Source organism: Natator depressus, chromosome 7, assembly GCF_965152275.1.
Source record: "Natator depressus isolate rNatDep1 chromosome 7, rNatDep2.hap1, whole genome shotgun sequence".
Lineage (NCBI taxonomy): Eukaryota > Metazoa > Chordata > Testudines > Cheloniidae > Natator > Natator depressus.
The window spans coordinates 55529962-55546368 of record NC_134240.1 but is presented as its reverse complement, the minus strand read 5'-3'; the positions used below and the strand labels follow the sequence as shown (position 1 = coordinate 55546368).

Genomic DNA, 16407 nt, shown 5'->3' with positions numbered 1-16407 from the left:
AGGATGAAGCAGTGAATGCTGGGAACTGCTACTCATAGGAGTTTTGTATCCCCTGGAAGCTCCACATGAGAGCAGGACCCTAGTGTGCTAGGTGCTGTATGTTCCCACTGGGACGGTCTCTGCCCCAAAGTGGCTACAATCTAAACAGGCAGCCCAAGGGGTGGGCGAGGCTGAGGGCAGCGAGGAGAAGCAATCCATCCAGCAGGCAGTGCCAGGGGCAGAGCCCAGCTCTCCTGACCCCCCTCCAAGGGCTCTGGCTGGCAGTGCATGATGGCAGCTGACAGAGGGTGGGAGGAATAGCTCAGTGGTTTGCGCATTGGCCTGGTAAACCCAGGGTTCTGAATTCAGTCCTTGAGGGGGATTGGTCCTGCTTTGAGCAAGGGGTTGGACTAGATGACCTCCTGAGGTCCCTTCCAACCCTGATAGTCTATGAGCTGCACCACCCCTGAGCTCAGGCTGGGAGCCACGCTCGCTGCGCAGTGATGCCTGATAGCGCTACCTCTGGGGGACCTGGGACTTTTTACACTCGCTATCCTGCGAAATTATTCCCGGACTAGTCGTTTCCGGTGGCGCTCGATGTACCCACGATGCATCGCACAGGACACTACTGCAGATCTACCACACTTGTTTCACCCTCCTGTATTGTCCCGACTCCCCAAGCACAGTCTGTTCTCGCTATTGGGAACTCTATTGCTAACTCTATTTACTTTAATGTGATTGGTTCTCCTCCCTATGTCACTGGGGGGCGTCGGCCTGCTGGACTTTGGTCCCGCCTCCTGTCTCAGTGAATTGTTGTTATTGGGTAACTCTGCGCCTGCCACACTAGGTGCATGTTCTGGTTGGTCAACTGGCTTGTTCGTCGGCGCAGTAACCAGGCAGCGGGTTAGATTGAGTCCGTTTCCACGTCAGTTAGAGCAGAGCGCAGCCAGCCGGCTCCTCTTGCTTGTCCCTCACTGGCCTTTGCTCTGTCTCTGCCCCGCGCGCAGCCCTCGGCCGGCCGGAATCCCTGCTCCGCGGTCGCCTCTTCCGCAGCGCCGCGCGCCGGCCAGATATGTGAAGCCGCCGCCGGCCCGCTAGCAACAGGCGCCGCCATTTTGGATGCGGGGGTCAGTAGTGACGGGTGGCGAGCCCCTATCGCGATGTTGACGCGGCGCGGAGATCACGCGGGTGGGGAGCCCCGACAGCGCGGGCGGGGGCAGGCTGTGGGGATGTCCTGGTGAGCAGCCGTGTGCGGACGTACCGGGGCCCGAGCTGGGAGCTGCTGGGGGCGAGGCGGCGGGTTGGGCCCTAGGGCGGTGGCGGCGGGGTGAGCTGCGAGGGCTCCGGTTTTGGGTGTATCCTGGGCAAGGTGCGGGGCGTCGGGCCCAGCCATGGGGGAGTGTCCGTGTGTCCTGGGCAGGGTGCTGGCAGAGGGGTGCTTGGGGCAGCTCGGCCCAGCCATTTGGGGGGGGGGGAATTGTGTGTCCTAGGTAGGGTACTGGTGGAGGGGGGCTCGGCCCAGTCATGGGTGTGTGTGTGTGTGGTGGTGGTGTGTCCTGGCCAAGCTCCAGCTGATGTGGGGGAGAACATCTTGCCACAATTTCCTGCTGTGATATTTACCCCACCTTGAAGCCTGGGAGGGGGGAATCAGTCCTATCTTTCTCTTGTGTGAACCTCCCTGGCTACAAGGAGACAGAAACATATGTCTATGCCAAGTGGTTTTCCTCTTAATGTATCAAGAAGTAACTGTGGGGCAAGGGGCAGTCTTGCCTTGGATTAAACTCATTCAAAGGTAAATGCAGATTAATCAAACTCTGGCCAAAGTAATGTAAACTAACCCTGTACACTGATTGGTTCTCTGCGTATGAGATTCCCTGGAGGGGACAGACCTGAAGTCACTGGTCTGTTGCGTGATAATGTCTGCCCAGGTTGCAGCAGCAGTTCTAAGAAAGCTGATTGGAATTGTTCAGTGGGGAGAGAATAAAATACGATAATGTGGCTCACTCCTAGCTGGAGGACTGTCTAGTTCTAGTCACCTTCTCCTAATTTAGGAGTAGCAGAGATAAAATGGCTGAGTGAAGAGCAGTATGGTCAATCAGCAGGATGGTGGGATATACACTTGACCAGATTCCAAACTCTAGGATTATTTAGGGTGGAAAGAGTTGGAGGGGACTTTTGTGAAGTGAGCAGTTATTAATAATTCCCTGAATATGGGTAATTTAAAAAAGTGAAAGTGAAGACTACTTTACGCAACATATAGACAACCTTTTTAATTGCTGGAGGAGGAAGGATCAAAGACAGTGGCCTTATTAGAGGGACAGTATCAGCACAAGGCGTTTTGAACTGTAAAAGTAAAAGCTAAGACAGTTTAATCAGTCATAAGTAAGTAGAGAAAAAGCATTCACCCCTACTGTTTATGCTGTTTAATTTTTATTTTTCATTCAGTTTTGATAGTTAAAAGAGGGTATTCCTTTTCACTTCTTGGTTCCCATGTGCTAGCTCAATGCTGTTGCATTTAGGCTAACAGCAGCGCTGCAGAGGAGTTATACCACACCCTTGCCTCTCCCTTATACCAAGTATTATGTTACTACTACTTTTGAGAGCACCCTAAACTGTCTCATAGAGTATAAATGCTACAATGTCTGTTCTGTGTCACCAGACCATAGCACAGTACAGTGAAATAAGAACCAAACCTCTTGGGTTAATAAAAGTACTCTTCTGCATTATTTTTTAGATATTAGGAAAAGCTTTCTAACTAAAAGGGTGGTTTAATGCTGTAATAGGCTCCTAAGGAAGGTTATGGAATCCCTGTCAGTCCAGCAGGTTGGACTACCACCTGTCAGGGATGGTCTAGGTTTACTTGGACCTGCCTCAGTTCAGGGGGCTGGACTTGATGACTTCTTGAGGTCCCTTCCAGCCCTACATATCTATGATTCTGTGATTTTTTTTAAAATTTTTTTTGTCCAGTGTTAAGAGAATTAGCCTTAAGAGGAGTTTCTTCAACTGTTTCGGCTCTTGCTGCTCCCAGTTATTGTACTGTGTGTAAAAAGCTCAAGTGAATTAGACTTCTAAATCAACTTTCTATATGAAGATTGACAGGCAAGTGTAAGCTATATCATTGTATTGACTTGGTTTTTAGGTAGCCTGGCTAGCTGTGAAGTAGGTAGGAGTTGTTGATGTGATTTGTGGACTGAGGGATGTTCCCTAATCTTATTCCTTAATAGCATTTTATCTGCAGTGGAACTTGACTGACTGCATCCTATTCAGAAATTTTCAAATTACAGTAGAACCCCGATTTTATGAACATCAATCTTATGAATGACTGGTTATATGAACCATTTTTCTGCCACCAAAGTCATTTTTCTGCTGCCAAATGTGACTTCAATCCTTCAACCAATGTTCAAACAGCTGTACAGGTTTGAAAAGACTGAGAGATTTGGTGGCGAAGATAATATGCAGTTCTCTCAAACAAAGAAAAATCAGGCATACTGTTTAGGTTTATTATTTGTATCAGTGAAAAATTAATAAATTAACTTATGCACCATATTTCCTGTAAGTTTGAAATGTTTAATTTTATGAACTTTGAACTTTTAAATACCCAGTTAATTCACAAAGTAGGTGATCTACTGTCTTCTTATGAACATTGCAGATCTGGCTCAACAGCAGCCTGGTTTTGAACTAAATCACCTTTCCCAGTTGTAGAAGCGGATTGGATCCATTTCTTTGATTGCTATCCATTGAGGTGGTTTCATTGGCATTGAGTCTGCAGGTAATTGGTATTCAGAAAGGGTCAAAAAAGGTGATGGAAAGAGATGACTTGATAGAAATCTGTCTAACAGTTTAACCAGAGGATGGTGCTATTTCTTGGTTGTATTTCCCAAGGCACTAGCTCCCCAAAAGGACTCAAAATGGTTTTCCAAAATAATACCCCTGACTCTTGATGCCTGAACCCAAGAGATGTACGTATGTACTTGACTATTGAGTAACCAAGGGTTCCATCTGGGTGTGAGATAGTATCATGTGCCTTTGATGGCACACGTTTGAAGCATTTTTCAATGTGTAATTGTGATGTAAGAGCACACACAGGTACTTCAATTGATGATCATTTGGCTGCCAGAGAGCGTTGCTGAAGCTCTCATCAGCAGAATGATTTGGCAGACAAGAACATACGAACTGAAACTTGTAAACATTTCAGACCAATACTAGCCACTAGTGGGGAAGAAGACACCCCCCACCCCCAAGGATGTCCTTGTACTGTATATAGGGCACTTTCATATGTCGAATTGGTGTCCATCTTGAAGACACTTGGCTATTGCAGTAAAGAGGACCATGTAAGGGACTTTCTTCTTCCTCCCTCCACACTGCCCAGCCTACTGACTATGGGGGATTCAGTTCTTCTTCCTCCCTTCCTCTCTTTTCAAGTCCTGTTCCCATGTGAATAACTCCAATGTTTACTTTTGCTGCCACTGATGATGTTCCTGCATATTAGCAGTGTTAATGGTATGACTTTTGTTATAGCTTCACTGCTGTCACTAAAGATCTGAATAAAGCTGCAGTGATTCTGAGTAGAGCTAGATTTAGGAAGACAGACCCTTCACCAGAAAGGAATATGTATTTGGGAAGGATGAGCTTTTGCTTCAAGAAGCTCAACACCTTAAACGTAGCAGAAATTTAACAGATGTCTAGTTTTTATAGATTTTTTTAAAGCCAGAAGTGGCCAGTAGGTCATCTAGTCTGACCTCCTGCATTACATAGGCCATATAATTTCATCTAGTTCTGTAATGAGCCCAGTAACTTGTTTGAAGCATATCTTCCAGAAAGGCATCCTGTGTTGCATTGGAGAATCCGCCATTTTCCTTGGTAGTTTGTTCCAATGGTTGTTAATCACCCTGCCTGTTCAAAGTTCTACAAACAAAATTCTGAAAAAAACTTCCTTATCAGGGTCATTAAAAAAAAAAAAATCACAACACCTAACACTTTCTTAAGAGTCTGCATTTGATGAATTCTGTAATTGCTACACTATTGGCAAGTTAGGGATAATGCAGTAGGTTAAGTGACTTCCTGTGGTCACATGTTTGAAGTTTACAAATGTGCTAACATGACTAAAAATTCAGGTGATATAAACAGACTCTTATTTCAAATTCTCCTGTGGTAGTTCCACATCAATTTGCTTCCTACCCTACATTGCTGTTTTTTCATTTTTTCCCTTTACACTCTTTCTAGGTGATCCACTCCACTCTCATTGTGTTACCATTAATACTCCTCTGTTTCCACCCCTCTGCTCAGTCTCTCAGCTCCTCCTGGATGTTCTGCTGACGTCTCAAACTCAATTTATTAAAAAATTAAGCATCTCATCTTTGCGTCTAGTCCCTCTATACATCCTCATTCCTTGGCTCGCCTTCCAATTCTTACTCTTCTGAGTTTGCAGGCATGGTGTCCTGTCACTCTGGTCTCCTGATCAGTCCTGTTGCTTATTTGTCATAACCTTAAAATCAGTCTGTTATTACCACCCCCGTTTCTTTATCTTTGTCCATGCCTGGGTCATATCTAGCATTGATTACTGTAACATTGTGTTCTTTTATCCATGTCTTTTCACTTCTGTGTACCTCACAGTCCATCAAAAATGTTGCTGCTGCTCCAGCCATACCGTTCTTTCACCCCTCCCTGTGCAAATCCCTTCATTGGCTTTCTATCTCAGTTCATCACATTCAAGCTTCTTGCCCCTGCATGACCTCAGGCTGTCTTGCACTACATCCCTGCTTTTATCTGCTCCCATTTTCCCTCTCTTTGGTCTGTCCAGTTCTGTAAACCACCGTCATGTGAATGCAACATCTAACACAAATGGCTTTAATCTTTAAAAGTTTAGCATCCCAAGGAGCTGCTACTCCAGGTAATCAAATAGCAGTAGCCTATATAAAGGGCACAAATAAGAAGTCTAAGGCTGTTTCCTATACTATATAGGGCTTCAATATTTACATAGCACCATAGATGTGTATGGCGTTATACAGTGGGTAAACTTGTACATATAAATAACAGGAATCCTTGTGGTTACTGGGAAATAAATGAGACAGGTAACTCAAGTGCAGTTGTTTATTACCACACTTATCCCCTGATGTATCTAGCTAGCTGCTTTGAATGCTTCTTATATGGAAAAGTGTGGTGTCTTTCTCATAGTAGAATAACCGTATTGGTCTGCACATGGAAAACTGGGAATATACCCAAATGGTTCTATTGGGAACTCTCTACAAATATTTCTCGCTTGTCAATTGCATACCTACCGTGTCCCTTACAGACCTGGGGACCAGATCGATTTCCTGCCTGAGGCATGGGGTGATTCAGTGTGCTTTATTTTGAACAACTAGGCATTAACCTGGATTCTCTTTATTGTTAGGACTGTCAGGATGGTGGATAAGAATATTTACATTGTCCAAGGTGAAATCAATACAGTGGTGGGTGCCATAAAACGCAATGCCCGATGGAATACTCACACACATTTGGTAAGTTTTCTTGGGTTGGTGAGATCTGTCTGTGTTATGAAGAACCTAGAAACTATAAATTTTAATAATATCAAACCTCCTGTCCCCTCAAACTAAAGCACCCTAGAGTAGTTTTCTAGGTAACACAGGAATAGTAATTTCCTATGGTTTGCTACTTTAGACAGCTTTGACCTTCTAACTGTATGTGCTTGTAAGCATGTATGTTGTACTGGTGAGCACCCAGAGATGAAGCTGGAAATCGATTGCCCCATGGGTTGGAAAAGTGACTGAGTTGGGAATATGTGATTATATACCCTCACATTCACTTAACATAACATTTTATTCAGACCTTTGTAGGAATCTCTTCCGGTGTCATAGAGAGTGTTTGAAAATACTGCCTGTTTCATTTTAGCATCATTTTTACATGCCTTTTGTGTTGTGCCGTGGCTGACAGTTTAAAACCACAAGAGCTATGAAATGTAAATTTGGGGCATAGAGTAAGTTAATAAAAATGGGGCATTTTTCACCCTTTATGTGGTACGTTGTCACTTTCTTTTTGTCTGTCTTGTGACTATGCCATTGGCTGAAATAGTATTTCAAAACCTGATTTGTTAAAAGATCACTAATGCGAGATTTTTGGCTCACATGATGTCCTCAGCCAGCATTTCAGTTTAGCAGTGCAATGTGTGTGTGTTGTACTATATCTGTGATGCAATGTAAAATGGTACATGCAACACAGATGGTTCTAATCTAGCATAAATGGCTTTAATCTGTCAAACGGCAGGCCTTTTTGCCTTCTTAGAAGCATTTCTTCATTAGTGCTTGGTGCCTTCCAGTAGGAGTTGTGGCTGTATGTGCATGCAGCTTGGAGGAACCTCTGCATGTGATCATAAAAACAGACCTACTAAATTATGGCTATAGGAAGTAGCCACTCTGGTAACTTTCTTACAGTGGCTCTTTTTTCAAGTTACCATTGCAGTGCCAAGTGTCATTGGTGTGTTCCCATTATAAATCTCTCTGAGGACTAAATTGGTTCATGAGGATTTGCTATGGGTATTAACGTGGCATATATCTACCCTGAACTTTATTAAGTAGTGGAAAGCAAATAAAAATTCTTTCTTTCGACAGTAAAGCGAAAACAGAGTGCTGAGTCTTGAGAGGGCATTCTGCTCTTGACCCCCAAGCTACTGAGCCGTGGAAAATTGAATACTTTCCCCTGATCTTGATGCAATAGGGAGGGACTGAAACTAATGAACCCAACCTACCTTCCCCTCTTTGGAAAATCTCTCAATATGGCTTGTTCTGAAGGAAAACTAAAAGGAGATGATATCTTTGTGGACCCTGCATATCTTTTTTACTGTGTGATTTAGGTATCTATCTGTCTCATTAAGTACTTCCTTTGTTTGTGTAACCTGTAGGATGAAGAACGGGATCCCCTGCTGCACAGCTTTAGTCTATTGAAAGAAGTGCTAAATAACATAACCGGTAAGTGCATATGTGCACTGTGTAGGTATGCATATCCAATAGAATGTGTAAATATGGTATGCCTGGGCACAAATATAGAATCTTATGTCTGGCACTTCTTACACAAGGATCAAATATTTAGTAATGGAAAAGCACTAACATGTTCACCCTTTATAGAAAATAGTAAATCGGTCCATAAATAGGGGAAATGCCTTTTTGCTGGGAGTGTGTACACATGCTTATGACTAATCACATGCCATTTATGTGCTTATACCAGTTACTCAAACATCTTGCCTGTGTTGTTAGACTTTCATCCACCTGAGAAATGTTGGTGTCTAGCATACCTGCTTGTTGTGAGATATGGTATTGCTTTTATAACTTTTTCTCTAGCACTGGCTAATCTCCAACCCCTTGAAGTTATCTCATGTCCATATGCTCTGAGCTTTAGACCTGCAGTTTACCCTCTGACCATTTGTTTTTTTGTATATTGTGTTGTGTTTATGCAGTACATGTGAGGGACGCTTCAAATATATTTCTGTTCAATCTGTAGCCGTTGTACCCATGCCTCTCTGTTCTCCCTCATCTGTCTCTATAATCCAGTATGTTTGTAGTAGTATATGAGATCAGTGCATAAACATATGTAGTCTTTCTGTCCAAGCTGTGATAAGTGTTTTGTTCCTCTACGTAGTTATGAGTGACAGGAAAATTCTGCTTGGAAAGGAGCCTCCCCATTATTTGATTTATTCCTCCTCCCATTTCTTAAGACTGCAGGTTTGGTCACCTGCTGCCTGTAATTAATGGCAAACAGACTGCAATTTCAACATAATCTCCTGGGTTCAGGGATGAAACCCTGGTTAGCCTTGCACTGAATGGAGGCCAGCAGCTGTGATGGATGTTCCTGCAATGATTGCTAGAATTTCACTATTGCTCTTCCTTCTTTCTGGAAGTGAACCTATGTGGATTAATTTTCCTGAGCTTTGAGAGGACAGGTCACTCTTATATGGTACATATAAACAAGTCTGATAGGACCTGATTCTGAGCCAGAATGGGTCATTGGTACACATTTAATGGGCCAATAGCTCTGTGGAATGTGAGCCCTGCTAACTTTTTTTTTTTTTTTTCTTCTGGAGCAGAATGTCTTCTCTCACTAACAGTGTCAGGGCAGTTGCATTACTCTAAGCTAGTCATGTGTTGGCATGAGCGTTTCCCTCTCAGACTCACAAGTCAGGTGTGTATTCTGTTAAATCTCACCCAATCCCATTGTCTCATGACTGAACATAACAGAAACAAACTTTGCAATGACTGCTTCACTACTGAACTCTGTCTAGAGTCACAAGCATGTTAAGCTTATTTTGAGTTGGTCTCTGCACATTCCCACTGGTGGGCTTTGCTCACTACTCTTTTGGCACTGAGTTTAGGAACCCGCTAAGAAAGCAGTGTTTATTGAAACTCCAGGAGCATCACCTCCCAGCACCGAAGAGAAGTTATTAGGAGTGAGTCAGTGGAGAGCTATAATTCCTTCCTTTTTCATGACTAGCTGAAGGCATAGGGGCTTCTGCTCTGTGCCTGGAGAACTTGCTTGGTCTTTAGCTTGTAGTGCAGAAATTTTAGGTAGGTAGTTTCTGCCTGGTTAAATTTCTCAACTATGTTTTGCTTCTGAGGCATCATGTCAGAACCCAAAGTCCCTGAGCAAGTCAGTTTAAATGCTTTGAAGCCTTCTGTCATCGTCTAATTTGGATGAACATACCCATTGCCTTAAGAGCCATGGGAAGAACTACTCCCTGGAATCCCTTTATGCCTAACACCTGAAACGATAGGGACGTTCTGCTCCATTCCTTAGTTAAAAGAAGTGAGTTCATATGTTACCACTGCAATGGCTCTCACTTGAATGAGGCTGTGATTCTTTCTGAGGTGGGCCTCCTGAAGTCCTTTCCTGGCAGTAATTAGGGTAACAGACGTTATCAGAAATGGTGTGTCAAGCAATAACGAAATTGAACTGGAAAGTCCTGATATTTTCATACAGTCACAATGAATAGCTGGCAGGGCTTGGTGGGCATTTGGGCACTGTCCACAATAACTTCTCTCAAATGAATTCAACCCAAACCTCTAATTGATCATTGCAAAGAGAAAGAGTTCCATGTGCTGAGTAACCCAGAAGCTTCCTATGAGCTCGTGAGGGATTATGCAAAAATGGCCTGTGTTCATTCTGCCATGGTGGTGTCAAAAGAGTGCCTGCTTGTGTATGGCATTAGAGTGCGATCTCACTTTGATCACAAGGTGCTCTCCTAAACAGGCAGTTTCAGCACCAGTAACTGCTCTGACTTTAATGCCTGAGAATAGGAGACAATGTTTTGCCCAGTTTGTCTGAGCCTTAGGCATGTGATGGAATCCAAGCAGTGCTTTGTAGTATTGGTGGAGTCTGCTGGAGGATGTCCACTACTATGCTAAGCCCAGCGCCTTCTCTGGGCAGTGAGGCCAGAGCTTAGTTATTGTCCAGACTTTCTTTTCATGTCTCTTTCATTAACTCATGGAAGCACATGGCTTTTATATTTAAATTTATTCAAGCTGTAATCTTTGACATTTGAGTTAGCTTTTAGTACAGTTTTGCATTTATAGTAATATATATTATGTATTTTCTCAGTCCCTCAAGAATCCATTTTAATCTGTTCCGGATGCAAATTTCAGGCTGCCTTGTCCCATCTCCCTTCTTGCCCTCCCCCTTTCCTCCCCCCACGGAGCCTGTTTGATCAGGTGTGGCAGGAATATCCACTGTCAAGCTGCGCCCTTTATATTAGTCAATATTATCCTTCCCTCCCTCCCACTCCCTTCGTTCTCCTCTGGGCTTTACCAGTTGATTTATAATTTTGGAATTCTCATTGGAATCTGTAATACAGTTTGTTCATTATTTAACCAAAACCTGTTTAATGAGCAGAGAGAGGCAATGTAAATGTTAGGCAAGTTGCAGTGGAGTACCTTTTGTTCTCCTCTGAGCTGGTGGGTATTTAACTCTGACCTGACTGAAATGCTTAAATACCCTGGCCTGGGGTATAGAGGTGCACCCATTGCCTCCAGCAGCTCAAGATTTTCACTTGAAACGTTTGCTCTTCAGGAGTCAGTAAACTGCATAATACAGTCATAATCTGAGTTACCAACAATAATGAAAAGCCCCCACTAACTTGTGGGAGCCCATCTGTTCACAAGATCAGCAAAGTTTCAGGTGGAACCATGTTAAAGCAGACTCCTAAAGGTAGTGTCTGTAGAAGAGACTCTTGTTCATTGGGAAATATTAGTGATGTAGAGCATGGGATTTGTTAAATTTATAAAGTTCATGTAACTTCCATAGCAAAGGCCTCTTGTACTCCTTGGACCTTAACTTTGTGACATGAGCCCTGGATTCTGCAGTAATTTGCTGCTGAAACTTAAATTGAAGCTGCCACAGAATTTAAATTTTTAAAGATGTTTTTAATAATTTTAAAATGAATAATACAGTTAGTACAATAGACCCAGTGTGCTCTCTTGGATGGTGTGCCTAACCTCTGTTTGCCAGAAGCTGGGAATGAGTGACAGGGAATGGATCTCTTCATGATTACTTGTTCTGTTCATTCCCTCTGGGGCACCTGGCACTGGCCACTGTCAGAAGACAGGATAACTGGGCTAGATGGATCTTTGGTCTGACCCAGTAAGGCCGTTCTTATGTTCTTCTGTTTAGCTTGCTTTATGTTCTCACCTTTTCAGTCATGGTTTTTGGTGTTCAGTGTTCTGCAGATTTTTGTATTGATGCACAGTTGCCACAAAAATATTAGGTAAACTGGAGGTCTTGGCAATGGGTAGGGGGCATTTGGGGCTTATGGCACATGGGGAAGTGTGGGAGCCAGTCTGGGATAAGCTTATTAGCGGAACGTTTCTACTAAAATCAAATACTTTTGCTCATGTAAACCCTAGTCTGGCTGGGAGTCTTGTTTTGCTAGGCACCACAAACATGAATTGCTTCATGACCTTCTCATAAACAAACTAGAGCAGAGCCTAGATGAACCTACTATAAGGTGAGTGCACAACTGATTGAAAAACCATACTCGGAGAGTAGTTACCAGTGGTTCACAATCGAGCTAGAAGGGTATGTTGAGTGGGGTTCCATAGGGATCTGTCCTCATTCCAGTTCTATTCAATATCTTCAAAAATGATTTGGATAATGGCATAGAAAGTACACTTACAAAGTTTGTGGAGGATACCAAGCTGGGAGGAATTGCAAGGGCTTTGGAGGACAGGATTAGAATTAAAAATGTTCTTGACAAACCGGAGAAACGGTCTGAAAGAGAGAGGATGAAATTAAAATCAGGACAAATGCAAAGTGCTACACTTAGGAAGGAATAATCAGTTGCACAAATACAAAATGGGAAATGACTGCCTAGAAAGGAGTACTGCAGAGAAGGATCTATCTGTTATAGCGGACTACAAACTAAATATCAGTCAACAATATAACTGTTAGATCCCAGAATGATTGCTTTTTTTTATATTAGCAGGTGTGTTGTAAGCAAGACACAAGAAGTAATTCTTCCACTCTACACAGCACTGATAAGACCTCACCTGGAGTATTGTGTCCAGTTCTGGGTACCACATTTTGGAAAGATGTGGACAAATTTTAGAAAGTCCAGAGAAGAGCAACAAAAATGATGAAATGTCTAGAAAACATGACCTATGAGGAAAGATTGGCGGGGGGGATTGGGTTTGTTTAGTCTGGAGAAGAGAAGACTGAGGAGTAGGGTTGCCAACTTTATGATTGCAGAAAACTGAACACCTTTGGCCCACCCCTTCGCCGAGGCCCCATCTCCTGCTCACCCCATTTCTCCCCTCCCTCTGTCGCTTGCTCTCCCCCACCCTCACTCACTTGCTCATTTTCACCAGGCTGGGGCAGGGGGTTGGGATGTGGGAGGGAGTGAGGGATCCGGCTGGGGGTGCAGGCCTGGGGATGAGGAGTTTGTGGTGTAGGAGGGGGCTCAGGGATGTGGCAGTGGGTTGAGGTGCTGGGGGTGAGGGCTCTGGTGTGAAGTCAGGGATGAAGGGTTTTGGGTGCAGGCGGGGTCTCCGGGCTGGGGCCGAGGGGTTTGGAGTGTGGGAGGGGGTGTGGGTTTCGGCCTCTGGGAGGGAGTTTGGGTGCCAGAAGGGGACTCAGGGCTGGGGATTGGGGTGCAGGAGGAGGTGTGGGCTCCTGGCAGCACTTACATCAGGTGGCTCCCGCAAGTGGCCGGTATGGCTCTGTGGCCTCTAGGCGCAGGAGTGGCCAGGGGGCTCTGTATACTGCCCTCGCCCGCAGGCATTACCCCCACAGCTCCCATTGGCCGGGAACCGCGGCTAATGGGATCTGCGGAGCCCACACTTGGGGCAGGGCAGTGTGTGGAGCCTTCCAGGCCACCCCTGTGCCTTGGGGTTTCAGGGACATGCCAGCTGCTTCTGAGAGCTGTGTGGAGCCAGGACAGGCAGGGAGCCTGCCTTAGCCCCAGTGCGCCGCCGACTGGACTTTTAACGGCCTGGTGAGCGGTGCTGACTGGAGCTGACAGGGTCCCTTTTCAACTGGGCATTCCAATCAAAAATTGGATGCCTGGCAACCCTACTGAGGGGGGACATAACAGTTGTCAAGTACATAAAAGGTTGTTATAAAGAGGGTGTTAAATTGTTCTCCTTATCCACTGAGAACAGGACAAGAAGCAAAGGGCTTAAATTGCAGTAAGGGAGATTTAGGTTAGACATTAGGGAAAAATTTCCTAACTGTAGGAGTATTTAAGCACTGGAACAAATTACCTAGGGAGGTTGTGGGATCTCAGTTGTAGAAGGTTTTTAAGACCAGGCTAGACATATACCTATTAGGAATTATCTAGATAGTACTTAGTCCTGCCTCAGTGCAGGAGACTGGCCTATATGACCTATTGAGGTCCCCATCCAATCCTACATTTCTATAATTCACTGTCCTGAACCACCTACACATAAACAGTGACATCTAGGCTTAGTCCACAGTAGTGAAACAGATTGGAGCCATAGTATAGACAGGGCTTTTGAGGCTGGGGCCTGTTTTTACCACAGCTTAAACTTAGACCTGCTTTTTAGTAAGTTGAACTTAAATACTGGTAGCAATATGTCCAAGTGCTAGAGCCTTGGCTACACTGGAGCTTCCACCAGTTATAATGTGTGTTCAGCTGAACTGGTGGAAGCTTTTATTTGAAATCAAAGACCGCTTCAGTCTACACGGGGGAAACTTCCAAGGCAAGACCCCCGTTGAGTTGAACGGAGCAGTTAACACAGTTAAGAATGATGATTTCAGGCTGTCAATTAACTCAAGACATTACTGCTGTAGGTTGTGCATAAAAATGTTTATCCTTGCAACTTTTGTGGCTGTTGAAGTCATGGGACTCTGCTGATAGTTGTGAAGCTTGAGCAGAGCTGTAGCTACTGCAGTGTGTCTCCTCCTTTTGGAATGAGTTATGAATGGTACTCTATTCTAAAGGTGCTGGCTTTTAGCAACCTGTGATTATCAGAAGCAACCCATAAGGAAAACTGAAATTGATAGCACTACTTGTTGCCCACTAGCGCTTTCCTCACTGAAGACCCATAATCAGAGCAAGCTAGGATTTTAATGAATGAGTTGCTGCTTAATGCCGTGTACAGTGCCTTGTAGGCAGTCAATTCCTGTCCTGAACTCTCCTGCACAGAAGAATCTTGTGCATGTCAGTGGTGTAGTGGGAGAAGCAGGTGTCTGTGGAAATTGTGTGCATCAACTCTATTTAAATAAGGCTTACACTGGATAAGAAGGTGCCTGTTGGAGTAGGGGGCCATGAGTACCATGTTTGGGAGGTTTGAGTCCCTTTGTCCTCTAGGCCCAGGAGTTCTGAGTTAGAGCACTTCAGTAGAAGCTGCAAAGTGAGCCATTAGAAGCACTCTGACTTCATGCACATGCATGACATTTTTAATGAATGTGTGTATATCAGGGTCAGAGGAATCTCTCCATGGCTTATTTCAGATGACAAGCTGTTGAAAAATCTCCATCCTGAGGGGTTAGCTGGGGGCAGTTAAGAGCTGGTTAAAGGTCAAACAGTTGTAACCATAAGAGAACCTTTGCCCAGCCTGCTAATTTAATACACTTCTTGTGGTAGCCATCAGTTTTCTGGTTCTGAAATTGGATTCACATTTCACTTTCTCATGTCTCAACTTTTCATAGAATCATAGAAATGTAGGGCTGGACAAGACCTCAAGAAGTCGTCACAGCATAGGAGGCTGGATTTGATAGGACCAAGTGAACCTAGACCAGTGGCTCTCAATCAGGAGTCTGGAGGCCTCCTGCAGGGCCACGAGCAGGTTTCAGGGGGCTCACCAAGCAGGGTTAGACTCACTGTGGCCCAGGGCAGAAAGCTGAACCCCCACCTTGGGGCTGAAGTCCGGGGCCCTGAGCCCCGCCACCTGGGGCTGAAGCCAAACTTAGCTTCGTGGGGGCCCTAGTGGCATGGGGCCCAAGGCAGTTGCCCTGCTTGCTACCCCCTAATGCTGGCCCAGTTGTTGTGGCACAGGTGGACTGTGGAGTTTTCATAGGATGTTGTGGGGGCCTCAGAAAGAAAAAGGTTGAGAACCCCTGACCTAGACCATCCTTGACAGGTATGTGTCTAACTTGTTTTTGAGAGCTTCCGATGATGGGGACCCCATGACCTCCCTTGGAAGCCTATTCCAGGCTTAACTACCTTTATAGTTAGAAAATTTTTACTAATATCTAATCTGAATATCCCTTGCGGCAGATTAAGTCCATTACTTCTTGTTCTACCTTCAGTGGAAGTTCAAATGTGTGCTTGAGGGGGGCAAAGGGTCAAAGACCCACATGCAGTAACAGTGCAGAAATTCTGTCTTGGTTTGGAATTAATTTCAAAAACATTTTCTGAAACCTTAGTGTTGATTCAACATTTAAGATCCAGTAATTTACGACCGCAAAAATGAGTATATGGATTTGTGACATAGGTTATTTTGATTCTCAGTGCAGTTTGAGTGTTGCTAAACAGAGAATTGCCATTTAGCTAGGCACAGTTGGAAGTGGTTGACATTGGCAAGAAAAATCCCTTTAGAAGTTTGAAAGTTAGGTGACATGAAAACATGAATTGCCTCTGATGGTATCTTGCCATCTCTTGGTGGTTTGGTTTCAGTCTGCAGTTACAAGTGATAATTCATTCTGTTTACTATTTAAGTTCTGAGATTCCTCTGGAGGTTAATGGACGTCATTTCTTGATGACAGGTCTCAACTAAACTGTAGTAGATGTTTGTATAAATACAAGAAATTGTCCAACATTAGTGCTGCAGCTGAGTTAAGGAGAGGTGTGAAACTTGTACTCTTCAAAGTAACTGTCTACACCAACAATGGTATACACCAGTCAGTGTAACTGGGAATAGTGGGATGAATCTGAGCAAGTGAGGACTTCCTAACGGTGAGATGTATTTAGACTGTAGAGTGTTTTCCCAA

At 44.3% G+C, this 16407-nt stretch overlaps 1 protein-coding gene across 11 annotated transcripts in view; it reads left to right on the top strand.

Annotated features, from left to right (window-relative positions):
• Positions 1–887: 887 nt before the first annotated feature.
• The window catches only part of GBF1 (golgi brefeldin A resistant guanine nucleotide exchange factor 1), a 178424-nt gene continuing 162904 nt past the window's right edge, over positions 888–16407 (top strand). For 7 of the 11 annotated variants that reach the window (XM_074958525.1, XM_074958523.1, XM_074958516.1 and 4 more), the window contains exons 1-3: positions 889–1106; positions 6371–6476; positions 7874–7940. In XM_074958525.1, the coding sequence (XP_074814626.1) occupies positions 1099–1106; positions 6371–6476; positions 7874–7940 (181 nt within the window). In that variant the 5' untranslated portion in view covers positions 889–1098. Of the gene's footprint in view, positions 1107–1200; positions 1217–6370; positions 6477–7873; positions 7941–16407 lie in introns of those variants that run through there. The other 4 variants (XM_074958518.1, XM_074958526.1, XM_074958522.1 and 1 more) reach the window with 2 other exon arrangements.